The following is a 22,959-nucleotide window of genomic DNA, read 5'->3' as shown; positions in this document are numbered from 1 at the left end:
CAAAGACACTCTAGATTTACCCCTGAGGTGAATGATGCTTAAAGCTGGGTTTTTAATTAGACGAAAATTGTTTGCAATGCTTCGGATCAGTAAACCTCTGGCCCGCCTTGGCAAAAACTGAGGACCAGCCGCACCTGATGGACAAAATGCGAGTGTTGCCGCCGCGAAGGCTACTACCCATCTCGACAATCCTTGTATTGCGATGACTGACTTTCGGGGTTACCGAACTCCGTCGAGATGCCACAGCTTTGCTCTCAGCATGACTGATGGCCGCTATTAATAAGATTGATGGGATTTAACATGGTGGAAGAGGCGCAGATCAAGGCCGTTCAAGCTGGCGCCATATCTGCCGCGTAAAAACTGGACCATGGAGGGAGGCTGCTTTCCTGTTGTATAAGTCCCTAGAGTACTCTCAAATCTTGACTGGGATCGCGGCTTCTTTGCCCTTCCGTGTTCCAGCGTCTGCTTACGTTCCTTCGTTAGCTAGCTTTGACTCTGCTGATACTCTTCCTTTCCATTTAATAACGTATTTTATTCTCCGGTCCAAATGCTCTCCGGCAATGTCTTTTGGTGTCTCGCCCTGCTCTTCCTGAGTAACGGAGTCCTCACTCTTAGCCGGCGGGATGGATCGCAGGAACTAATACACAAGATACCCCACCTCGTCAGACAACCGCTCCCCGAAACCGAAGGACCGGCAAGCCCTACGTCGTCTACGTCCACCGCAAGGCCGATCCCGTACGTTATTGTTATGGAACAGAGCGCCACCAGGGAACAGATCCAGGACCTCAACAACAGACTTTCAACAGAAGCCGCGCCGGGGTCTCTAGAAGCAGAAACCAGCAAACGTACTGGCCTGGTCGTCTTCTTCAAGGCAGACATCAGCTCCGCCCAGGCCGATGCGATCGAGAAGCTTCCCGGTGTAGGTGACTCACTCCACCCTCTCCATCCCTAGTCAACTCCCCCTATCGTGGTACTGATCGTAAGTGACCGCTATAGGTTGGTGCTGTAACTCCTGATTTGAGTCCCGAGGAAGACCAACCGCCCACCCCGTCGGCGCCCCAATCATCGGCGCGGCCGTCGTTGACGCCTCGTCAATTATTTGGCAAGGGTCGGTCCAAGTCGCCGCTGACGGGCGTCCGGAACCCGGCCCACGTCCGCCTCCAGATGCCGGCCGCCATAGAACTCAACGTCATCTCCCAGCCCCCCGGCTCAGTGCGCGCCGAGAACCTCCCCGGCTTCGGATACGCCGCCGAAGCTGGTAAAGGGGTGACGATCTACGTGATCGACACCGGCGCCAACATTGAGAGTCCGGTGTGTTTTCATTCGCCACGACACAACAAAGATTCTAATTTTCACTTGTTTCACTAGAGGGCATTAACCGCTAACTAAGATAAACAGGAATGGAAAAACATGAAGGGGAGCAAGAGCTTTATATACACCCCTGGCGTTGAGAAGACGGAGACGGACCCAGAAGGCCACGGCTCATGCATGGCGTCCAAGGTGACAGGACAATTATTCGGTACCGCCAAAGACGCCAACATTGTCATGGTCAAGATCCACCACAAGGAAAAAGGGTTAGCTTCTACTCTATCGGCACTCGTGGAGATCAGTAACGACGTATACGAGAAGGGCATCCGGGGCAAGGCTGTAGTCAACCTATCATTAGGGAAATGTAAGTCTTGCAAAGTTCTTCCTTGTGTAACCCCTACCGTTCCCGTCCCAGTCCTCTTTTCCCTCTCGACCAGTTTACTAAAAACAGTACCTATTAGACTTAACCAAGAAACAGAAGTCCTCTGTGACAGCCTTCAGGCTCCTCCTCGCCACTCTTATGACTGAAGATATCGTTATCGTCACGGCGTCAGGCAACGCAAGAGTAAGCCCCCACTAACCCTTCCCTTACTCTTCAACTTACCCTAGCACTCCCTAACTAACGATCACTAGAAAGACGGCTTCAATAAGCTGTCAGATTACCCAGCCCTCTTCGGTCGGACCTCAAACCTCATTGTTGTTGGCGCCGTGGAGGAAGACGGCTCCCGCAGCCCATACTCCCAGGGCACCGCTAAAGAGCTGACTACGTCAGCCCCAGGCGAAGTTACGTGCGCCTCAGCTAAATCTTCGACGACCTGGGCCAGGAAAGTTGGCACTTCCTTTGGTAAGCCCCCCCTTGATCTCCTTGCTGCCAGACGACAAGAAGCTCATCTAGCGTACCAGCCGTCCCTGCCGTCGTAGGCGTCATCGCCGTCTGGCTCTCCCAGGACGAACATGCCGCCCGGCTCCAGGTCCCTGGCAAGGTCGCAGCAAACGTGAAGGCCATGGTGAAAGAGTTCTCGTACCCGCGCATCAAGCGCGGGCCGCCTGTGATTTGGAATGGCATTGACCCACGCGGGCTCGCCTGCGAGTCGCCAAAAAGGCCGGGCGACGCCGGGTCGGGCTGCCGAGTGACCGTGGACCCCCCTGCCTCGGCGCGGCCCCCGCGGCCTCCTAAGCCCCAGTGGAGCGATAACCCGCAGGGCTTCCAGCGCGTTTTTGAAGAGGACGGCGTCATAGGCCACAGCTACGTCGATGGTTGGGACAGCTCTGAATTTGATGTCAAGGGCAGTATCGAACAGTGGTGCCTGGATAGATGTACAGGTAACTCCAGCATCCTACCTTGTCCCTCCCTCCGTTGGTAGTGTGATATAGAAACACCTGAGACTGACAGCAACTTTTTACTATCCCAGGCAAATGCGCCTCTGTCTTTATCTACCGGATACTACAGTATAAGAATGGGAAGTACAACGAGGATTATTTCTGCACCACGTACGTTAATAGAAATACCATGCTTAACCGAGATAGAGAGAGAGACAGAGAGGCACTGACTAACCCTAATGTATAGGTACCACACAAAGTGGTCAAACGACTATGTGCAATCGGGTGTGTTAGTCGCCGACGCAGGAGTCGCCTTCAAGTAAGTTGTAGTCCCTACAACTAAGTATTCAGAACATGCTAGGAGCTGTGGCTGACAAATTCAACAGTAAGTTATCTTCTTAACTGCTGCTTACCCTGGTTGTAGGTTGAGCGACAATAGGGGCCTTGGTGTCACTAGCAGTTCTAAGCAGCCTCAGATGTAAATCAAAATAAATAGACTTAGCTAGGATAGCTGTCATTACATTATAATACTACTTTATAGTTTTATTGAAACTTTTCTAAACTGAAAAGAGTTGCAGAGAAGGATGGAAACCATTTACCCCCATCTCACTAGCTCTAGGATGGGTCCATCTACTACTTTAATCTGCTGAGGCACAGGAGCCCTGATGCGGGGAACCTGTTCGTCGTCGGCACGGATGACTTTGAGAGATTCCTCAAGGTAAAAGAGCTTTGCATCCGGCCGATGGCCGCAAGGGATCGCCAGGAATCGTCTGTTGTGAACGTGAATGGCATATCCCGCGTGGTACAGCGCCTTGCCCGGGTCGTTCATGACGAGTGCGAGTCAAGGTGGCGAAGAGCTAGCTAACGGCGTGATGTTCACAGAGCTGCATTGCTGTTCCGTAGTTATGAGGAGGCTATTTATCTGGATGAGGGATATGTGGAAAGCTCAGTTGTGCATTGCTTGTAGTAGGATCAGATCATGTCATTGCATCGTTTGCTGAACATTCTAGATCTCCGAGTCACGTGACCTTCCATCAAGATAGCACGTGATATTCATTGCCACAGAGCTCTACTGGTCCGTGCACATTGTGTTCTCCGTCATTGACCACTTTGTGGATCGTGGGGAAGCTGCAGGTACCCTTCTGACCTCCTGGCCGTGGTGGCCCTTTCCTCGGACTTTGACACCACACTCCGTTCCTCTCAACACTCAAACACCACCACCGCACTTCCTCTTCGCGAATACTTTCCCTCTTCTCGAGTTCATATCAATCTCACAAGCTCACCCCAACCTCACAAGCTCCAGACCACCGTCGTACCTCCTACATAGAAATGGGTGGGTTTTATCCTCCCGCCGAGGCGACCCGCCCTGAACCAGGAGGTCACAAGAAAGCCGTGCAGGGCTCAACGACGAGAGCATCCCAGATAATGCCGATGGCATCACCGAGCAGAAAACGAAAGGCCATTTCTGTCGATGATCAACAGCAGCCAGAAAGCCCTGAAAAGCCGAAGAAGACAAAAACCGCAACAGGTGCCACCGGCGAGAAACGACTGCGTCGATTTCGCCCGAAACCTCCCCAGAGCTTTCACGATGTCTACCACCGGGCCACGACCCAGAGGTTCTACGTCCTCGAGCGACGGCGATGCGGCACCGACGATGCCCCAGAGGAGGAGGTCGAGCTGACCGGCTCTACCGGCAACGTCTACACCGTCCACATTGGTCAGGTCCCATCTTGTAGCTGCCCGCATTCGTTGAAGGGCAACCAATGCAAGCATTGGCTCTATGTATGTTTCCCGCGTAGTCACTGAAGCTCGCCCGTCGATTCCGTGCCTAATGTTTCCAGGTCATGTCGCGAGTCCTCCGCGCCAAGTATGAACACACGTATCAACTAGCTCTCGTTCCCAGTGAGCTCAGGGAGATCTTTACACACGCTCCTCCTATTGATGCTCCGGCCGACGGGTCCCAGGACAAGAACCGTAAGCCTATCGACGGCGACTGCCCTATCTGCTTCTGCGAGTTTGAGGCCGAGAGCAAGGAAACCATCGTGTGGTGCCGCGCGGCCTGCGGCCAGAACATCCACAAGGAGTGTTTCGAAACATGGGCTGCCACAAAGCGCCGCGGTGGCGGCGGCGGCGATGTGACTTGTCCGTTCTGTCGTAGTGTCTGGCAAGGCGACGAGAAAATGGTCAAGGATATAAAGAAAGGCGGCAAGGTCACCCGCGAGGGCTATGTCAACGTCGCTGACCAGCTCGGTATCAGCACTCAACGGGGTAGGCTCAAACATTTCCTTGTGTCACACTGAACTGAATTTCGAAGCTAACCAGCCGGCATAGACTATAGCACCTACTCCAGATGGTGGACGCGAGGACAAGGCTACTATTGATCGAGCATTGGGACGACATCTAGAGTGCGCGCTGTGGTAGTGGATGGGGGCGTTTATGGTTGCAAGCTTGCACTTTCCCGCAAGACGAGGGGACTCCGGCATCAGGGTAAATGACCCGAACGAAATCAAATTCACATCTTGCAATCTCGATCCTAGACTCGAGGCCCTAAAATCAAATAACTGTTTGTGGAATCTGAACATTTCAAGCCATGACTAAAATTTGACAGCCCAGCCAGCGATTCCTGTGTTCAACAAGCTTGACCTAGGGGCGCATGCCTCTCCCAGAATCATTTCTTTGGGATATTACCAATGGCGTAAAAAACACCAAAATCAGGTTCTTGGCACTTCTTGGAGAGGTTCTTCAGGCAAACCATAACTTCTCCACAGGTCTTGCGCCGGGCCTGGTTGTCATAACTATGGCTTGGTTCAATCACAAGCATGTCCACGATGAGATCGAGAACATCTTGAACATACGGCGAGCAATTTTGGTGGGAACGCAGTTCCTCAATATGCTGCAATGCCAGTCGTTAGCTGGGTCTCGTCTTGGTCATACCCGCAAGCCTGAACGACGACTGCGGAACAAACAGATATGAGATTGGTATGGTGGTTTCTGACCTTTGAGACGGCCGGTTTCAACCGAGTGCCCACATGGTCAAGCTTTCCGAGCGGCACACGTTCCCAGAAGATGTCGGTTTTGATAGGATTGACGTGTTGGTCAAGAAGCAACCGGCTCCTCTTGAAGTCGTCCAGGTACTTTGCGCCCCCAAGCATCCAGGTCATGAACTCGAGCAATATGCATCCCAGGGACCATATATCGCTGGACTGCCGGATGAGCTGCGGCGGTGTGTCGCACTCCGGGGACCGGTACGTCAAAGTGTCGAATCCCTTGCTGCGACGGTACGTTTTGCTTGTCTTCGAGTGGAGCTCGGCCTGCCCAAAGTCTGTGATCTTTAGAATGCCTTTCTTGTCGTTCACGTCTGGGAACCAGAGTATGTTTTCGGGCTTAAGGTCCCCATGACGGCCGAATTGCGTATGCCAATGAGAATCGAGGATCTCCGCATCATAGGGCTGAAAGGTTTGAGGCGGGTTGCTATGCAGGCGGCTTTTTTGTTTCTCCGATAGCCCCTGGTCCTGATAACATACTCCTACCCCTTTGTCATTGTTTTCAGCTCGTGAAAGCTCTTTTGAAGCCTTCTTTGAATTCGTGTGATGCCTGTGGAAGCGAAGCAATCCACTTGCCAGTCCCGCCAATTGTTTTGAGACCCAGAGAACGGTATAGTAGTCAAACTCTGGAACTTGACACACGGCTTTCCAATAGTCAAAGAGGTCCCCATCCGCTCGATTGAAGATGAGATGATATTTACCAAATTGCGAATATGTTGCCAGGATAGAGACGACATGAGGGTGGAAGCCGCGTCCCGTAAACTTCTTCAGCATGTCGATTTCCTGGTCAAACTTACCGCGGTTTTCGTCTTCCAGCTTTTTGATTGCAAAACCGCGGCCTGGGTCCAGTTTGTGACGGTTGTTTTGATGGAAATCGTGATGATCAGGGTGTATCCAGACCATGTAGACTTGCGAGGTACCACCTCGAATCTCTCCATCCTGTGAGTGTTCTTCGTCGATGCTCTCATAGACATCACCTAGGTGGTCGTTCTGGCACTTGATGAAAGGTAGATGTTCCTTTGTCAGCGGGTAGTGATTGACGTGGTTGTAGGCCGAGAGGAAGAAGAATGGCGCCAGCATTCTCCACTGCTGCTGATAGAACTGTTCTCTTTCTCCTGGGCTCCAATCATTTGAGCAGTCCAACGGAATGCCATGGGGATTTCCTTCAGAGTTCCTTCGGTATAAATCATACCACTCGGGTCTACTCGGGTCATCCCGAGTCTTCAGTGGCAGATCGAGGTCACTGACGTTCTGCTTCATGAACATACCAATGCTATTTGACTTCCCAATGAGGACCAAGATGGCGAACACTGACCGGAACGAACGAATACGATGCTTCCCTTCGCCAAGCTCAACGTATTGTTCATTACATACATCTTCGGCCTGCTGACGGAGTTGGACATCGTCGAGGCTACATTGCCGCCGCTCTGCCAGCTCTTGGGCGACGGATTCTGGATTGATGATACGTTCCAGATCCACTTTGGGAAGAAACGTTTTTGGGTTGCCAATTTCCATGGGGTTCTCGACCTTTTGACATGCAACCCGCAGTTGTCTTTGAAGCTTGTATCTGGTCTTGAAAGAAGAGCATCGTCGAGATTCGGAGTCGTGAACGTTGGGACTCGGAGTGGGCGATCCGAGTGTCGATCCGGTGTTTCCGGGCTCATCTTGTCTTGTAGGTCTCGGGGGTTTTGTTTCTTGATATTGTTGGTTTCCTCCATCAGAGATGATGGTGGTGGTAGGCCTGAGAGGCAGACGTCGAAACGTGTCTTGCGGCGTAAAGTAGTTGGCCTCACTTGCGTCTCTAATGCCGACCACTGGGGTGCCCGGGTGGATGATTGGACTGATTCGTCGATGCTTCACGTGGATTGTTAGCAAGGCTTCTTCCCTGGTCCAATCGGGTGTAATCCCACCGTGACTAGGGTCTCGTCGGGTTCTTCAATGACTTGTTTCCGCGTCTCAAACAACCGATAGTCTTTAGGCCATGTCTGTGGCGAAAACAACCGACGTTGCCCAGGCTATTCAGAGTTTGGCTCAATCTCGAGAGACTGGTGCGGCGGTGTGGATGGCGGGGTTGTGGTGTCTGTTGACTGTTCCCCAACACCCGCTGAGTCGGGATCGGTCACCGTACTGGACATCGTTCCAGGCCCAGGACGGCAAACTGGAACAGCAAATGCTTGGTTTGTGGGAAAAGTCAAGGGAAAAAGATCGATATCGACTTCTGGCAACTACATTTGCTGCCACCACATACCTGCGGCTAGGAACATAGGTGGGAAGTGAAACAGCGGATGAGGACGGAACTTTGTCATATTGGCGAACTCCTGGAACCAGATAGGATGATAACTAGTTAAATAACATTTGATCAAACAGCGAGACAGATTACTCCGTACAACTTGCATCTTGACTTTTTCCACTTTCGGGGGCGGGAATTGAAGCTGAAAACCCTAGTGCCAGCGCCGTGCCCCAATCCTCCGTTCCCTCAGCAGACGACGGCTTTTCGCACATGAATCATCACATGGAAGCTAATTTCGGCGACAATGTCCCCCAATCCCAAGTGGTTGGCTTAGCATAAGGCAGGCTACTTCGTGCCGCCCATCGTACCAATCCTGCAGCCTTCTTAACGCCAATCTCGGGCTTTGAAACGGGGGAGGGGGGCGGGGGGGAGGGGGTGGGAGTTGGCTGCGCCTTGCTTGGAAAGTGGAAAAAGGCGTCGTCACATATCGGCTGACTGGCTGCCTTGCTCTTGTATCGGTCAAAGACAATGGCGCCAAATGTCACCGGCGTAATCGTCAGGCTCATCGTTCACGCCGCGTAGGCTCTAGGGGCTGAGGGCATAAGTCTTGAACTATATATACCGATGATCAAAACCCTCATCGCCGTTATGGATTGAGAGTTTGAAAAGCAGAGAACTGGATTCAACTTGAAGTACAAGTCCCCTAGAGGGCAGTGCCATCAAACAAAGCACCCTGCGAGCCGCCACTTTCGTTTTCCCATCATGAGCACTTGTATTCCTGAGAGTGCCAGCCCTCAACATGACGGTGGAGTGGCCTTGCAAGTAGCCGAGGCGACGAGGCAAGATATTGCGGGACAGAACATGGATCCTGAGAAACTTGTCAGAATGCTTGAAACGAACTTTCCGGGCGCCTATGAAGTGGAGGTGAGAAAGTACCCTCTGTCTATCACCTTGGTGAGAATCTATGTCATAGTGTCTTAACTGACTGTCTAGATGGCACACAACACATACTCCCTCAAAGCACCACGGAAACTTTCCATTGTGAGTAGTTGACAGGAGGCTTGCTTCCGTGAAACCCTAGGTGTGCTGACCACTGTGCTGCAGACAGAAATTGCGCGATGTCGGCGAAGATTAAACACATAGAATGCATCTTTCCCTTTCCTTGCTGCTCCCCTTCTTTTCCTGTATCTCCCTATTTTCGAGTGCCACAGAGTCTGATTTTATGCGCTCAGATAGAATCACGGTCAGGCTTTTGGTTGTAACACTTTCTTTTGTGAAGTTTGTCATTTGCTTTGGAAGGGGAATCGCCAGTCTAATTGCAGACACGTGGCAAAGCCAACAGAAATATTGGTTACCAGACCAATATAACAATACATGCAGTTAGCAGATCTATTCCTGTAAGATGTGATGCTTTGATCCGTCACCCCTCGTAACAGACATTGGCGGCACAGCCACTGTCGGCCGAATCACTACGCATCATGACCAGCGGCTCACAATGTGGTACCACAACATGACACTATTGAAACATGTCTCGGCCACACCTTCCCGACTTTCTCCAAAGATAATGCTGACTATGCAGTGAGGTCACTTGATTTCTCTGTAGCGAATTGAATCAACACCACCTTTTTAGCTTGTGGGTGTAGTCAGGCAGGCTGCCTTGGCCACCGCATACTGCTTGCCGAGGGTCACACTACTAGACACTCAGATGACGCTGGTGTTTCTGCATGTGGAAAGAAAACGCCCAATACCCCTCAATACAGGCATGTTCATGCATTCGAACGGAGTTCTGTCCATGCCCCGCAGATGAGCAGAATATCAGGCTCTGGCCTCAGCCCATATGCATGAATGCGTGGGAATATCGCTGGTTCCCAAGAACCGTTACCTGAGTTTCGATGTATGTAAAATGATGAGGGGAGAGACTTAAGTAGCATATCTACTCAGTAAGGGATTTGTCTTTTTTGGAAAATTGCCATTCTCTCCCCCTCCTATGTTCTCTTTCAATACTGATCTAGAACGTTGGCTTGGCTTATTCTTGCTTTGATGTTACTGAGCGAGAGGGCCACCTGACATCAAGCACTTCGACACACGAACCTACCACCCCCGCCTCCATCACAACTATTATTACCTTCTCCCGATATGAACCATCCGCAGATGCCGGGGAGAGCGGTCGGCACCCTAAGAAAGAAGATTTGTAAAAGTTTCGAGGAAAGTAATTTCCTGAGCCAGCCTTCCTTGGACTACCTGCCTCAAAACTGTGTTCGGGATCTGGTCACTCCTGAGGCAGTTGCCAACGCACTCAGCCTTGTTTACGTCGCCTCTGCTCCGCAACAACAAGACTTGATAAAGTGGGCGTGCTTGAAGGCACCCGTGTTACTTCTCATAACACTTCACAGCCGAATCGTCAATACACCGAGGGATTTGTGGTTGTCCTTGCACCTGTTCCGCCAGGTTGGTTTCGACGACGAGAAGCTCCCCTGGACAAGCTCCTCCATATTTCCAAGTTCCGCTGTAGAGAATTCACAAGATTCTTGGGTCAGCGACACTTGGGCCCGAGACGAGATGGAAGACACTTTTGCCCGAAACCAATGGAAGTTCCTGGTTCCTTTCTTCGGTTTGGAGAAGTTTGAGTACAAACTACAACCCACACAGATCCTCCCATTCTCCCTAAACCCTGACGAGGAACCCAAAGAGGGTTCTTTTGGTTCAGTGCACCATGTCATCATACATGAAGCACATACTGATCATCCTTGCAGAGAGGTAAGCGGATTATTTCTTGTTGCATCATTTTCGGCTCAACCGTTCTTCGATTTCTCGATCGCTGACCCTTTCTTAAGGTGGCTGTCAAGGTGCTCAAAAATCACTGCAGAAACGATGTGACTGCGGCCTGGTCAACCGAAGTTCGAGTCTTGAAGAATATCAGGGGCTTTGCGAACCCGCATCTTATTCACTGCATGGCCGCCATCGAAAGAGGAAACGAACGTTTGTTGTTGTTTCCGTGGGCGGGGGGAGGGAGCCTCAGAGAGTACTGGGATGATGAACCACGGACGCTTCCCACTGCTTCCACCATTAAGGAACTGCTCGTCCAGCTGGAAGGCCTCGCCAATGCACTTCGCCAGCTCCACTACTTCGGCTTGGAAGAAGACACAAATAACCGGACAGATCCAGACGAACAACAGGGTGATGGCACAAAAGATGTCACCGAGGAATACAGCGCCGGGACATCTATCCGCCATGGAGATCTCAAACCTGAAAATCTTCTCTGGTTTACGGAAAATGGCGGCCGACGTCTAACAATAGCCGACATGGGTCTAGCGAAGCGTCACAGCTTCGCCACACAGGAACGACCGAAACCCACCACGACCAACTCGGCAACGATTCTATACGAAGCACCTGAAGCGAAGACATCCCTTGGGAAGAAAGCGAGGTCCCGTCAGTATGACATCTGGTCGATGGGATGCATCATAACAGAATGGATGATCTGGATTCTGTACGGCAATACCGAACTCAAGAGGTTCTACAACCACATAATGGGACCCAATCCGGAACCCCACAAGTGGGTTCCTTACTACGAAATCACTCCAACCGATGAAGGTGCTCGAGCTGCACTCAACACCGATGTCCGCCGTTGGTTGTCTCACATCAGAAACACTCACCCAGAGTGCCAGAAAGATACGGCCGTCAACGACATTATGAAACTCGTCGAGGATAGGCTCCTCGTCGCGGAGCTCTCTCCTCGACGTGGCACTCTGTTAAATAACGGCGACAGGTTTCAAGGCCCCTCGCTGTCGGCGCAAGGCGGGGCACGGTACAGAGCAACGTCAATTGAATTTGCGAACGCCATGCATGATATGTTGAATCGAGCAGATGAAAACCCCCGCTATTTACTAATGAGTGCAGGCCCCGATCTAGCGGCTGCTGCAGCACCTAGAGAAAGGTCGCAGGCTCTCCTCTCGCCCGGACAGATTCACCAGAACAACAAACAGGCAACGACAAGTGTCAGCCTTCAAGTCCCTCCAACGCCAAGTGCAAGAGTAAGTGTGCCCAAATGGCTCATATAGAGCATTTTGCATACACATCATGAGTTTTGCTAAATGCAGCACAGAATGTACGTCACTAATCCATCAGAGCAATTGGAAATAAGGAACAGCAGAATTTGGTGAATGAATGAATTGATAATAACATGATGCTCGCAGAACGTACGTGAACAACTTTGCTCTTTCATCGGCATCAATGTTTACTGAGTAAAAGCTGACGTTTCTTACCGATCGCAGTACGTAGGACTAGCCCGTGTTGCTCTGGCCTGTAGCATGAGTTGCTGACTGAGATAGTCGGTAAGACTGGATAACTGAATCTGTGTTCTCCTACAAGGAGCTAATGTGTGCACATTATTTTGGTTGTGTAGCTTGTAAGTTTAGCCCACATTCTTCTCCGTTTTTAGAGACTGTGCTGCGAATGATAACACATGTGTCTAGCCTGTATGTTCTTCTCCTCCGCAGCAGTTTGGTACTCTTGGTGGTAGTCACCCATTCAGAACACTAATCATGTGGCGCTTCCTCGTCTTGTTAGCCAGTGAGTTCGAGTTTGATTCCTCAGCCAGGTATTTATATTGATGATCGAGAGATAGCTTGAAAACTGGGAGTTTCCCGTCGACAACGGGTTCGCCAAAAATGTCGCACTCCGCCTGGGCGAGGCTTCGTTAAACTTCCATCACTCGGCACCTACGTTCCTCTGCGATCGCTGCGCCAAACTCAGATTCTGGGATCCAGGTTTCTACTTCGAAGACAGCTACGATAGACTCCAGCAAAAGTCATATTCCTGTCAGCTGTGCGAAATGCTTTGGCACGCGTGTTCCAATTTGCCTGGGGCGGGTCGCCCTCGCGCGGCTGTTCGCTTTGAGAGGGTCGAGTCGATCATCAAGTTGATAGGCATCCAGACGCTGCCAGTTCTTTCGATTCTAAGAAACTTTAGTAAGCCAAACTTTATGACTCTCTTGGGCCTCTATGTCTGAATGGCATCGATGTTGACCTGGACTTCCTCCATCAGAAAGTTCGTACTTGGTCTCGAATTTCCAGATTGGGTTTCCACAACTTCCAAAAGCTGGTACTGGCCTATTCTTCAACATACTGGAGTACTGGTTACAAGACTGCGATAACCACCAGGGCTGCAGAGTCACAGGGGAGGCAAGGCTTCCCACCAGGTTGATTGACGTGGGGACACAGCAACTGCCAATCTTACGACTTGTCGAGACAGGCGAGGGTATCTCTGGCGACTCCAGATACATTGCTCTATCTCACCGCTGGGGCGACACCAGAAAGCACCGGCCTTTTTGCACGCGTCTCAAGGACGAGAACGGACACGACATTGAGTCTTTCAGGAAAGCCATTCCCTACAAGGATGTGCCACAGACATTTAGAGATGCTATAGAGACGACCCGCCGTCTAGGCATCCGGTACCTCTGGATCGACTCTTTGTGCATTATCCAAGGGGATGGCGGAGATTTCAACACCGAGGCCAAGCGTATGGAGGACGTCTTCAGTTGCGCTTACTGCGTGATCGCAGCCAGTCGAGCCTCCAACCCGCACGATGGCTTCCTGGGAGACAGACCACAGCGCCAATTCATCGCAATGCCACAAGAAGAATCCAGCTCTGTCTTTTTGTGCGAGGCAATCGATGATTTCGGCCGACACGTGCTGGATGGCGCTCTCAACCAGCGCGGCTGGGTTCTCCAGGAACGTGCTCTTGCGCGACGAACGATCTATTTCACGGAGGCCCAGGCATACTTCGAATGTGGTAAAGGGGTGAGGTGCGAAACTCTTGCAAAAATGCAGAAGTAAGTCAATTTGGTCTTTAATTCTACTCTCTTTCTGTGTTTATATTCCTGGGTCCGTGAATGCTGACTTGTAATCTTGCAGCAGCATGGCAGAGTTTCTGGGTGATGCAAGGTTCCCCGAAAAGGCCATGAAGGAAAACTCACGCGCCATCAAGATACGCTACTTCCAGGATCTGTATCGTCGATACTCGCAGCTCGAGTTCAGCCATATCCAAGATCGTCCCATCGCCATCGCCGGTCTGGAGAACAGACTGCGGAAAGCGTACTGGAGCACGGGCGCCTACGGTATCTTCGACGACAGACCCGGTCACGGACTCTTCCATCGAAGCCTGCTCTGGCAGCGGAGTGAGGACGAAGGTGCTTTGAAGCTGATTGACTTCTCGTTCAAACCCGAATCTGCGGCCCCGACTTGGTCATGGATGGCACACGAGGGAGGTATTGACTATCTTGATCCTCCCTTCCAACAGATGGAATGGGAGGAGACGGAAATTGAGCCGCCCTGGACGGTCGCTGGCAGTGGAGAGTCTCACAACACCCACAACCTTAGAGTTGTTGCGCGGCCATTCAATGTGGCGGGGCACATGCCCGGGGATGTCAAATTCGTCTACGACAACCCTGGCCGCGAGAGAGGATCCGGTGAACATCGGGCCATGTGCGTTGTGGTGGCCAAGGAACGAGGAGATAAGCCAGTGAGCGAGAAGAGGCACTATGTTCTTGTTGTTACGGGTTCTGGAGCCGTATCTGGCGACGACAAGAGGACATTGTTTATTCGACAAGGAGTCGGATATATGACGGGGAAATTTATTGGGCTAGAAAGTGAACATGGTTTGGAAGCCATTGTTCGATGATCTTTGATTTGCATTTTGTCGGTTTCTGATCAATTGTTAAATGGACCCACACCTAGAAATTTATTGTCTACCTCTGTATCCCATATGTGAGGGCTGGCTTTGACTTTACATTGTCGTTGTATCAGGTGCTGAACTCTGAAGTTCCCAGCCTGTCTGTCATCCAGTCTCATGAATTTCTCCCAACCCAGATTTTGACATGGGGGTTGCAATGAAACGACACGCGTTGCCGACTTATCCGAGATAAGACCAGTTGCTACCCGGCACGACTTGACCCCGCAGACACACATCGAAGATACGGATGAGCCATTAGCAGAGTGACGTTTGGACCAATGTTATTTTTCTTCCAAGAAGCTCCTCCAGCTTACTTTGAGGGGTCTGATCAGCCACGGAAAACGAGCGTCACTTCACATTTCCCCGAATCAACACGAAGGCAGTCGTCACTTGCGACCAGAAACCATCTCTCGTCTCTTATCATTATGGTTGAGATACCTCGACTTGCTATTGCAGCACTGGCTGTCCAGTGCCTAGCCCATTGCGTGACAGGCCAAGTTCTGCACCACCAGAAACCGACTTCCGGGGAACAGACCTTCCGGGAGACGTCCATCTTCCGCCCGCCACCCAACGTGCTCGGGTTGGATCTTCAGCCGGAACCCGAGTTCCAGCTTTACGACAACTTCGGCAAGTCTGCGCCCATGCCTGGCATAGCAACGTTTGCCCATTTGAACTGGACCAACTGTTTCACCGCCGAAAGCGATGGCGTGTTCGACGTCGGGATCGTGGGCATGCCGTTCGATCTGGGCGTCAGCTACCGGCCTGGCCAGCGGTTCGGCCCGGCCGCCGCGAGAACCGTTTCGCAGCGCATGGGACCCTCCATCTCATACAGGTGAGCCGATGGTTCGCGTGCCCCCTAGTACATCAGGGGGAGCTAAGACCGGCACGACACACAGCATGGCCCATGATATGTTGAACCCCTTTCGGAGTTGGGCTACCGTGGTTGACTGTGGCGACATTGCCAATTCTTTGTTTGACAAGTTCGAAGCGGTCCAAGAGCTGGGCCAGGGTCTCGGCAGAATGGCATCCAGGGTCCCCAAGACCACGGAAAAGGGCGACAACGTGCGCCTCATCACTATCGGCGGCGATCACACCATTAGTAAGTTTGCCGAATCTGGCTATTAATTATTCTTCCGCGTCTCAACCCGATGTTTACAAATACGAACCAGCCCTCCCGTCTCTCAGAGCGCTCCATTCCGTGTGGGGAGAGGTGGCGGTCATCCATTTTGATGCCCACCTCGACACATGGAACCCGCGACAGTGGGGAGGTGGTGTGAACAAGTACGACAAGATCACACACGGGACGCTGTTGCACTTCGCCCACGAGGAGGGCTTATTGAAGAACGACAGCAGCATCCACGTCGGTGTTCGTGCTCTGCTTTTCGATGAAACCGAAGACCTCCGTCATGACGCCGAGTGCGGGTTCCAAACCGTCATGGCGGCTGACATGGACTCCGTCGGGGTTGCAGCCATTGTCGAGCGCATCGTGAATAGAGTCGGCGATAACCCTGCATATGTGACGATCGATATCGATGTACTCGACGCCGGTAGGTCCTGTCCTGCGCCTCGGAGCCGAACCATCACCGCGTCTCGGGCCCAATTCTGACTGTATCCCCATTGATAGCTTTTGCCCCTGCGACAGGGTGTACTGAAATTGGAGGATGGACCACACGAGAGCTGGCGGCCGTCCTTAGAGGTCTCAGTGCCGCGGGGGTCCGTATCATCGGCGCAGATATAGCAGAGCTGTCACCCGTCTACGATAACGTTGCGCAGACGACGGCCACTGCGGTGGCGCAACTTGTCTTCGAGATTTTGGTGTGGATGGTGCGGGTCCCGGTGAAGAAAGAGTCAACATGGACAAATCTCGAACTTTGATTGTAAGAAAGTTGAGACCACTGTGGATGGAAACGACAGTTACCCCAAGAGAGTGTTACATCACACATTGAGAAAGAATGGCCCGGATGAGCGTACCGAAGCAGTTATAGCAGTTGCGTTGCACGTCTACTGTCCCAGCGATATATAACGCGTCTTGTTCGTTGTGTGAAAGGGTCTCATATGGCTTCATAACCCCGAGAGAGTACTTTGACCTGGGCGTTCAAGTGAGGTTCATAGACATGTTTTCCAGCATACTCTTTGCTCTGATACTCTAAAAATGAATAAAATTGATATAAGCGCCAAATGAAGGTGTTGAGGAGGAATCATTTTGCAGAAAGACACGAAACAGGGAAGCAACCAATACCAAAAAGCAAGCTAGAAGAAGAAAACACCAGCGATACCCTACAGCCGCCAAACCTATCAAAACGCGGGATCCTTGTCACCACTTGCGTCAAAGTTTTCATAGTCCACCGCGTCTGTCGGCACTTTGTTGGCGTCGGGGTCGCACTCAACAGTGATACCCAGGCCACCTCCCTGGCCGTTCAGCAGCCCCGGCGGGATCAGCATCTGGAGACTGTTTTCGTCCCTGTCGATCCGTGACAAGCGGAACGCCTTCTCCGGGTCGATCCCGTCGTCCACCTCTTTGATGTAGGCCGTCATGGTCTCCTCGCTTACGTACCAGAGGTTGTCGAAGTCATGGGAGAAGGATGGTACCCAGACCTTGCTGAGATTGTCCACCGCTTCGGAATCTGCCCTGACAACACACCACCTTGAAGGAAAAGAAATCAGCTCAGAGCATTTTTGAGGCTTTCAGCTCGTCGATTGTACACACCAGTCGCTGTCACCGCCAATCGGCCATGCGCCACGGCGCGGAGAGATGTACACACCAGGGCCAAGCTGTTGGCCGCCGGTCGCCAAACGTGGGTCGTAGGTAAGGGTTCCGCCGTTTCTTTCGTAATCGGCAGCTTGTTCCTGTGAGTGTTTTAGCCACCATGTTGGTCATGATCTGGAACCCCGAAACCAGCACCATACCTTGCTAACACGCCTATAGCCAATGATGATCTTGTCTCGCTTGACCAGTACGACCGGACTGGCGACAATGGAGGTGACCAGGATGGCCAACAGAGCGGCGGGGTGAACAGCATGGTTGATATAGATAGCTTTAGCTTGCGAAAGCGGCCTCAGATGGGTATGTGTCGAGGGTGTTCTAGTGATCTCAATCTTTGACAGTCGGGATTGTATGTTTCTTGATGAGTTCAGTTGCTGGTGATTTTCAAGGCGTTTGATTCCCATTTATACCTTTTTCCATGGTATAGACAATGATTCCTTGTTTCTGTCATGCTCTCTTCTCGCCGTTGCGGAAGCAACCTCTGAATGCACTCTTGGCTTCCGAACTTTCGGTGACACCAGAAGCCATCCATAGCCCAAGGAAGATTACAATAACGGGGAGTATTCGGAAGCTTTGCCAAAAAGGACTCCAGTTACATGGAATGATAGTCTATCGCAGTATATTGGCAGCCGCTGGTGATCATGGTCTCCGTCCAACGAGAGACTTAAGAGACCCTGCGAATCAGAACAGCTCATTCAGTACCCATCAATGATCTACAATTGCCTAATGGCATTCCCTACGCTAGGCAGTCGACTCTCAAAGCTGGCTGCTAGGAAAGTCGCCGTGATGCCAAGAATGATTTAGACCACAGGCTCCCCCAGGTGGGGACGGTGAGTTACCTTGACATGTTCGTAAATTGAAGCCCATCCCCGTACTTGTCCCTTGATTGACGGCTTTCAGGAGCCCTAATCGTTTGCAACCCTTCTCTTGGGAAGGGAACTTGATTGGTGTGGGAGTCCTGGTCGGGAGCGTTCGCGGAGAGCAAAGTGTTAGCCCCCAACAAACCATGCATTGGGGGCGTGCATGCAGACTGTTTGGTTGATGGGACTTTGAACTTGGCCCAGTCACATGATTATCCTCTCGTTATAAATACAGGACCCTATGTCTCTTACTAGGAGACTTTTTGCCCAACACCGTAACCTGCATCAAGCCTACATCCACACGTGTTGCTGCCTTTGGCATTATACCTTCACCCACATTTTGTTCTTGGGTACCGAGAATCAGAATCGAATTTGACAATACCGATCCTCATTCCCATCAGCCACTGCTCCCTTGTCAAAAGGCGACAAATTGATAGTCGGGTTCGAACCAAGTCGTCACTGGTGTCTCAACAACATGTCCAGCAACGAAGGCAAAACAATCTTCTCCCTTCTGTGTGGTGATAAATGGCTCTGGGATCCGGGTCACTCATATAGCCTGAGATTTCATGAGAATGGGACAGGCGAGGTAAGCCAAACGTGGTTGCACCCTGTACGGACCTTTCCGATCCCTGAGCACTGCAGCTGACTGTATGCTAGATCGTGGCCTGTGACGCGTTGGTTATGTTCATTCTGGCGGAGTTCGACTGGAAGCCAACAGACACTACGACCTCACTGACACAACCCTTGGAACTGGGCGACAATAAAACATTCCAGTTCGCTATCAGCCTAACATTGACGAAACGCAAGATACCACAGATAGGTGGAGTTTCCACAGAACGGTACAGCGTCAACGAGAGAGTACTGGAAGAAGGTGCTTTTCAGCCGAAAGAATACACATTGCGGCTCGAGCAGGGCATGTTCAAGCCTGCGGACCCATCCAACCCGTTCTACGAGTGGCACCGACTCCGAATGGTGTTCAGCCCCTCTCCGTATCCACCTTTGGAACAATGGAAGCGTAAGCAGCCCGCTGGCGTACTTCGATTCTGGGAGAAAGACACGTTTTATAGCCAGCGAGTTCTTGAACAAGAGGTGATCCGAAGGGATGATGCAGCAATGGAGGGAGATAGCTAGAGTTGCGCTAAGTCAACCCGCATACATACAACTTCTCGTTGACTAATTGTTCTCCTTTTTTCGACTCTTTGACTTTCTGTGCATCCATGATGCCTTACATAAGGTCAAGATCGATAACCTATGAAACGTTGGTCTCGTTGAATACCAGCTAATAAATTCTGACATTCTGAAATTAGACAAGTATCGAGTGTCACGTAACATTCCGCGTTGCCGTCCAAAACGTTTGAGAATTATCGAGTTCATTAATTAAAATTGCTTGCCTATTGCTATGGGCGTAGTTGGTATTCAAACGCCACTGCTTAACAGCTATAAGTTACTGCTTCTCCCGCTCGGCCTTCAATTTCTGGTCCTCCTCCTCGTTCTTGGGAACCTTGACAAACGCCGGCACCGTGACGGCGTTCAACTTACGCAAAGCCTGTCGAAAAGTTAGGAACGTCTAGCTAGGATGCGAAGCCGCATACCCAAAAAGGCCGCCACAACGAGACTCGGCAGAAGACGGCAACGCCCGCCTGGCTCAGCAGCCATGCGAGCGTCCGGGCCGCGCTGAGAAACGATACATTCAGAGCGTTACGTACCTGAGAGAAAGCGCCATCGGGGAGGCTGTTGTTCCACTTGTCGTTGACCTTGACGATCTTGCCGTCGTCGCCGACTTGGATCTGCACGACGCTCTCCATGGTCTGCTCGGTCTTGACGCCCTTGACGGTGTAGCTGTTCTTCAGCTCGAGCTCGATCGGGTTGCCGGCCGAGGTGACGGTGTGCGATTGGATCTTGATGGGGTTGAACAGCGCCGGGAGTCCGTACCACTGGGCCGCGTACTTGTCGAACCCCTCGGCGACGGTGATGTTGTCCTGGAAGGTGGCGTTCTTGGACCACAGGGACAGATGCTTCAGAGTCGGGTTACCCTCGAAGAGCTGCGGGACTCATTAGCCAATGGCAGCCTTGTGAGTTGGAGACCATCATGCTTACATCGAGCACGCTGCCAACCAGGACCTTCTGCTGCTGGGACAGTGAGACGCCGGACTTTTGGTTGATGCTGTTGTTCTTGATGCCGACGGACTCGAAGCTGGGCGCGTTCGAGTCGGCCGAGGCCTGGACCTTGGCCGTGTCGGAGGGAGTGCCTGAAGCCATGTTTCTCTGGAATTGCTTTGCGATTGACTTGGTTTCGGGGTGAGTAGCGATTTGCTTTGCGATGTGTCTAGCGGATGAGTGCATGAGGGCGATGATTAAGTTGAAAGAGGAGGAATAAACGGTGGGCAGAGACAGAGGCAGACTTTTGAACGGTTTTTGGGGCGTTGAGTGACTCTGGTATGTCATCAGTGTCAAAGACACACACAAACGTCTTCCGCATATTCATCGCGTCACTGTGCGATGATGAGCGCTGACGTCATGACTTTCAGTTGGAGAAACATTGAATGCGTCTTCCCCAATGCGCTCACCCCAAGATGACATGAGATGAACATGAGATGAATAAAGAAGAGACAACCCTCGGGAATTAAGCTTAAATCCACACCCGGCCAACAGTTCATTAAATCGTGGGTTTTGAGGGAAGCGTAACACGGTACTTAGTAAAGATTGGCTTTGTTAACGATCGCCTTGCATCCTTTCCGAATGAGTACATGTAATTCTCACCAATCTACATCATTCATTGAATAAGCAAGTGTATCTGAGCGAAATTTCAATCATGTACGGCGCATTGTGCAGCCAGTGTTGTATTATGTCCATCCCTCAAAGCCTATCTACATACAAACAGTCTCGCATATACTCGAAACGAAAGAGTTGAATGGGTATCTGAGTTCCTCTCATGCCTCTTCATTCAAATCTCACCGCGACATACACGGGCGAGGATAACGAAGAAGCCCTGCTTCAAACCCCGTCTGATTGGCAACATCACCACAAGAGGCAACCATTGACGAGCGGAGGACGCTTATTTGAAGTCGCCGGAACCGTTGCAGCGCGACAGCGGGATGGACTTCTGCTTCTTGGCGCAGACAGTGATGGCACCGGCAACCCAGTCGACACCCTCGTAGGAGCCCTCCTCGTAGGAGTCGGCGATCCAGGTTCCCGTCTGCTTCATGCTTCCGACGCAGCCCTGGAACGCGCGGCCGTAGTAGCGGTTGGTCCAGGGGGTTGAGATGACGACGCCGGTCTCGCCGTCCTCGATCGTGCCGCGGATCATGTACCCCTGCTGGGTAGTCCAGGTGCGGGAGACGCTGACGCCGAGGGACGCGCCGAGGCGGTCCTTGATGACCTTGAGGTCGAGGCCGGCGCTGACGGTGACGGCGTCGGCGACCGAGTAGGACTTGGAGACGGTAACATCGATACCCTTGCCGTAGCCGATGACGACGGGGGACATCTGCACGTCCCAGTTGACGAAGCGCTCCTTCTTGTCGGTAACGATGGAGAAGGTGTGGGCGCAGTCGCGCTTCTCGGGGCCGGAGCCGTGGATGCTCTCGTCGTAGGGGATCGGGGCCAGGTCCTTGGCGTCATCGATCCAGCTCTGGTTCCACGCGGGGGGCTCAGGCAGGTAGCCCTTTGACTCGACGAGCTTATGCCACTTGTCGAGCTGAATAACCTCGGCTGGAAGACACGTTAAAAATGTCAGTCAAGGTTCAGAAGTGAAGCGATGGGAGTGGTTGATGGGGTCCTCTCTTACCGCTGTCCTTGCCAAAGAGAAGTACCTCGCCGGGGGCGAGTCGGCGGTCTGAGTTTCTCTTGGTGGCATTCAGGCCCCTCGTGGCCAAGTGCGGACCGGTGCTGTTCAGGCCCCTCTCAGACCAGAACGGAACGGCGCTGGCTGCCGTAGCCAGGAGGAGAGTGAGGAAGTTTGCGGAGACCATGACAGGCAAACGAGGCTAAAAATAGAGGTATGGTTGGAGAAGAGAGAGGAGTGAGAGAGGTGTTGGGGATGTGGAAACTAAAAACGACAAGCCAGAATGTCTGGGAGCTTGCGATGACTTTATAACCGTTTCAAAGACCATCACGGTATCAATCACTCATGTTCGCATCAGGTCTTCTCCATTCTCATTGCGTGCCTGTAATCTTCAAGTGATATTCACGTCGTTCGTCCAAACGGTTGACGATCTTGCATGCATCTTCCTTCTTTGGGAAGCACCATCAACCTTGCGAGTCATGGTGACAGAGCAAGGTAAATTGTGAAGTCCACCTCTCATCAGCCAGGGGAGAAATCATACCGCCGCACGCGGTCGCCTGCCTCCAGCACGTGTGTATCCATACCGCCGTCCTACCGGGCAAGGATCGGCCACGTTCGCGGCGGGAACAGACCCCCCCGGCAGTCCAGCGGCCCCGGACGGAGCTCCATCGTCTGTGTTCCTGGTTTCCCTTATCAAGCATGGAGGAGTCAACACACCACACGACTCAGCTCCTGTCACGCGGAGGGTCGAATGGCTGAGTATCCCGCCCGTTTTGCGGGTAAGTTGATGTCAAAGGTTCGCGCGGCTTCACACCGACACATGAGAGTTCACTAGGGATCTTCGGAAGTGAGCTCATCTGACCGTGTGGACTGCGGATTCAATAGTCGGTGTCCAATAGATTGATCACGTCTTGATGAGGAAT

General features: G+C 52.0%; 11 protein-coding genes across 11 annotated transcripts; 6 read left to right on the top strand and 5 right to left on the bottom strand.

The window, feature by feature from the left end:
- Window positions 1–547: 547 nt before the first annotated feature.
- CH63R_09826 (Alkaline proteinase) lies at window positions 548–3,110 on the top strand (the record flags this gene model as incomplete). Its single annotated transcript, XM_018304800.1, has 9 exons — window positions 548–919; window positions 997–1,311; window positions 1,399–1,672; window positions 1,770–1,873; window positions 1,942–2,152; window positions 2,212–2,631; window positions 2,721–2,799; window positions 2,876–2,947; window positions 3,053–3,110. The coding sequence occupies 9 exons, from the start codon at window positions 548–550 to the stop codon at window positions 3,108–3,110; spliced, it is 1,905 nt and encodes a 634-aa protein (XP_018154224.1).
- A 113-nt stretch (window positions 3,111–3,223) lies between these two features.
- On the bottom strand, window positions 3,224–3,457 carry CH63R_09825 (uncharacterized protein; the record flags this gene model as incomplete). The annotated part of the gene is made up of 1 exon (XM_018304799.1): window positions 3,224–3,457. One exon carries the CDS (start codon window positions 3,455–3,457, stop codon window positions 3,224–3,226), a length of 234 nt encoding a protein of 77 aa, XP_018154223.1.
- Window positions 3,458–3,957: 500 nt separating this feature from the next.
- CH63R_09824 (SWIM zinc finger protein) lies at window positions 3,958–5,009 on the top strand (the record flags this gene model as incomplete). Its single annotated transcript, XM_018304798.1, has 3 exons — window positions 3,958–4,410; window positions 4,470–4,896; window positions 4,960–5,009. 3 exons carry the CDS (start codon window positions 3,958–3,960, stop codon window positions 5,007–5,009), a joined length of 930 nt encoding a protein of 309 aa, XP_018154222.1.
- Window positions 5,010–5,296: 287 nt separating this feature from the next.
- CH63R_09823 (Protein kinase) lies at window positions 5,297–6,752 on the bottom strand (the record flags this gene model as incomplete). Its single annotated transcript, XM_018304797.1, has 3 exons — window positions 5,297–5,521; window positions 5,625–5,986; window positions 6,470–6,752. 3 exons carry the CDS (start codon window positions 6,750–6,752, stop codon window positions 5,297–5,299), a joined length of 870 nt encoding a protein of 289 aa, XP_018154221.1.
- A 1,912-nt stretch (window positions 6,753–8,664) lies between these two features.
- Window positions 8,665–9,037, top strand: CH63R_09822 (uncharacterized protein; the record flags this gene model as incomplete). The annotated part of the gene is made up of 3 exons (XM_018304796.1): window positions 8,665–8,826; window positions 8,896–8,943; window positions 9,011–9,037. The coding sequence occupies 3 exons, from the start codon at window positions 8,665–8,667 to the stop codon at window positions 9,035–9,037; spliced, it is 237 nt and encodes a 78-aa protein (XP_018154220.1).
- A 1,816-nt stretch (window positions 9,038–10,853) lies between these two features.
- CH63R_09821 (TOL protein) lies at window positions 10,854–14,580 on the top strand (the record flags this gene model as incomplete). Its single annotated transcript, XM_018304795.1, has 5 exons — window positions 10,854–11,493; window positions 11,800–11,933; window positions 12,527–12,869; window positions 12,946–13,732; window positions 13,815–14,580. 5 exons carry the CDS (start codon window positions 10,854–10,856, stop codon window positions 14,578–14,580), a joined length of 2,670 nt encoding a protein of 889 aa, XP_018154219.1.
- Window positions 14,581–15,056: 476 nt separating this feature from the next.
- Window positions 15,057–16,506, top strand: CH63R_09820 (Agmatinase; the record flags this gene model as incomplete). Its single annotated transcript, XM_018304794.1, has 4 exons — window positions 15,057–15,463; window positions 15,492–15,730; window positions 15,801–16,178; window positions 16,256–16,506. 4 exons carry the CDS (start codon window positions 15,057–15,059, stop codon window positions 16,504–16,506), a joined length of 1,275 nt encoding a protein of 424 aa, XP_018154218.1.
- A 420-nt stretch (window positions 16,507–16,926) lies between these two features.
- On the bottom strand, window positions 16,927–17,799 carry CH63R_09819 (uncharacterized protein; the record flags this gene model as incomplete). The annotated part of the gene is made up of 3 exons (XM_018304793.1): window positions 16,927–17,275; window positions 17,339–17,478; window positions 17,539–17,799. The coding sequence occupies 3 exons, from the start codon at window positions 17,797–17,799 to the stop codon at window positions 16,927–16,929; spliced, it is 750 nt and encodes a 249-aa protein (XP_018154217.1).
- Window positions 17,800–18,730: 931 nt separating this feature from the next.
- On the top strand, window positions 18,731–19,386 carry CH63R_09818 (uncharacterized protein; the record flags this gene model as incomplete). The annotated part of the gene is made up of 2 exons (XM_018304792.1): window positions 18,731–18,841; window positions 18,913–19,386. 2 exons carry the CDS (start codon window positions 18,731–18,733, stop codon window positions 19,384–19,386), a joined length of 585 nt encoding a protein of 194 aa, XP_018154216.1.
- Window positions 19,387–19,699: 313 nt separating this feature from the next.
- On the bottom strand, window positions 19,700–20,700 carry CH63R_09817 (uncharacterized protein; the record flags this gene model as incomplete). Its single annotated transcript, XM_018304791.1, has 3 exons — window positions 19,700–19,801; window positions 19,962–20,297; window positions 20,353–20,700. 3 exons carry the CDS (start codon window positions 20,698–20,700, stop codon window positions 19,700–19,702), a joined length of 786 nt encoding a protein of 261 aa, XP_018154215.1.
- A 610-nt stretch (window positions 20,701–21,310) lies between these two features.
- Window positions 21,311–22,223, bottom strand: CH63R_09816 (uncharacterized protein; the record flags this gene model as incomplete). The annotated part of the gene is made up of 2 exons (XM_018304790.1): window positions 21,311–21,963; window positions 22,040–22,223. The coding sequence occupies 2 exons, from the start codon at window positions 22,221–22,223 to the stop codon at window positions 21,311–21,313; spliced, it is 837 nt and encodes a 278-aa protein (XP_018154214.1).
- Between the last annotated feature and the right edge of the window lie 736 nt (window positions 22,224–22,959).

The sequence above is a fragment of the Colletotrichum higginsianum genome (assembly GCF_001672515.1).
Source record: "Colletotrichum higginsianum IMI 349063 chromosome 7 map unlocalized unitig_7, whole genome shotgun sequence".
NCBI lineage: Eukaryota > Fungi > Ascomycota > Sordariomycetes > Glomerellales > Glomerellaceae > Colletotrichum > Colletotrichum higginsianum.
This window is presented reverse-complemented; position numbering and strand designations above follow the sequence as displayed.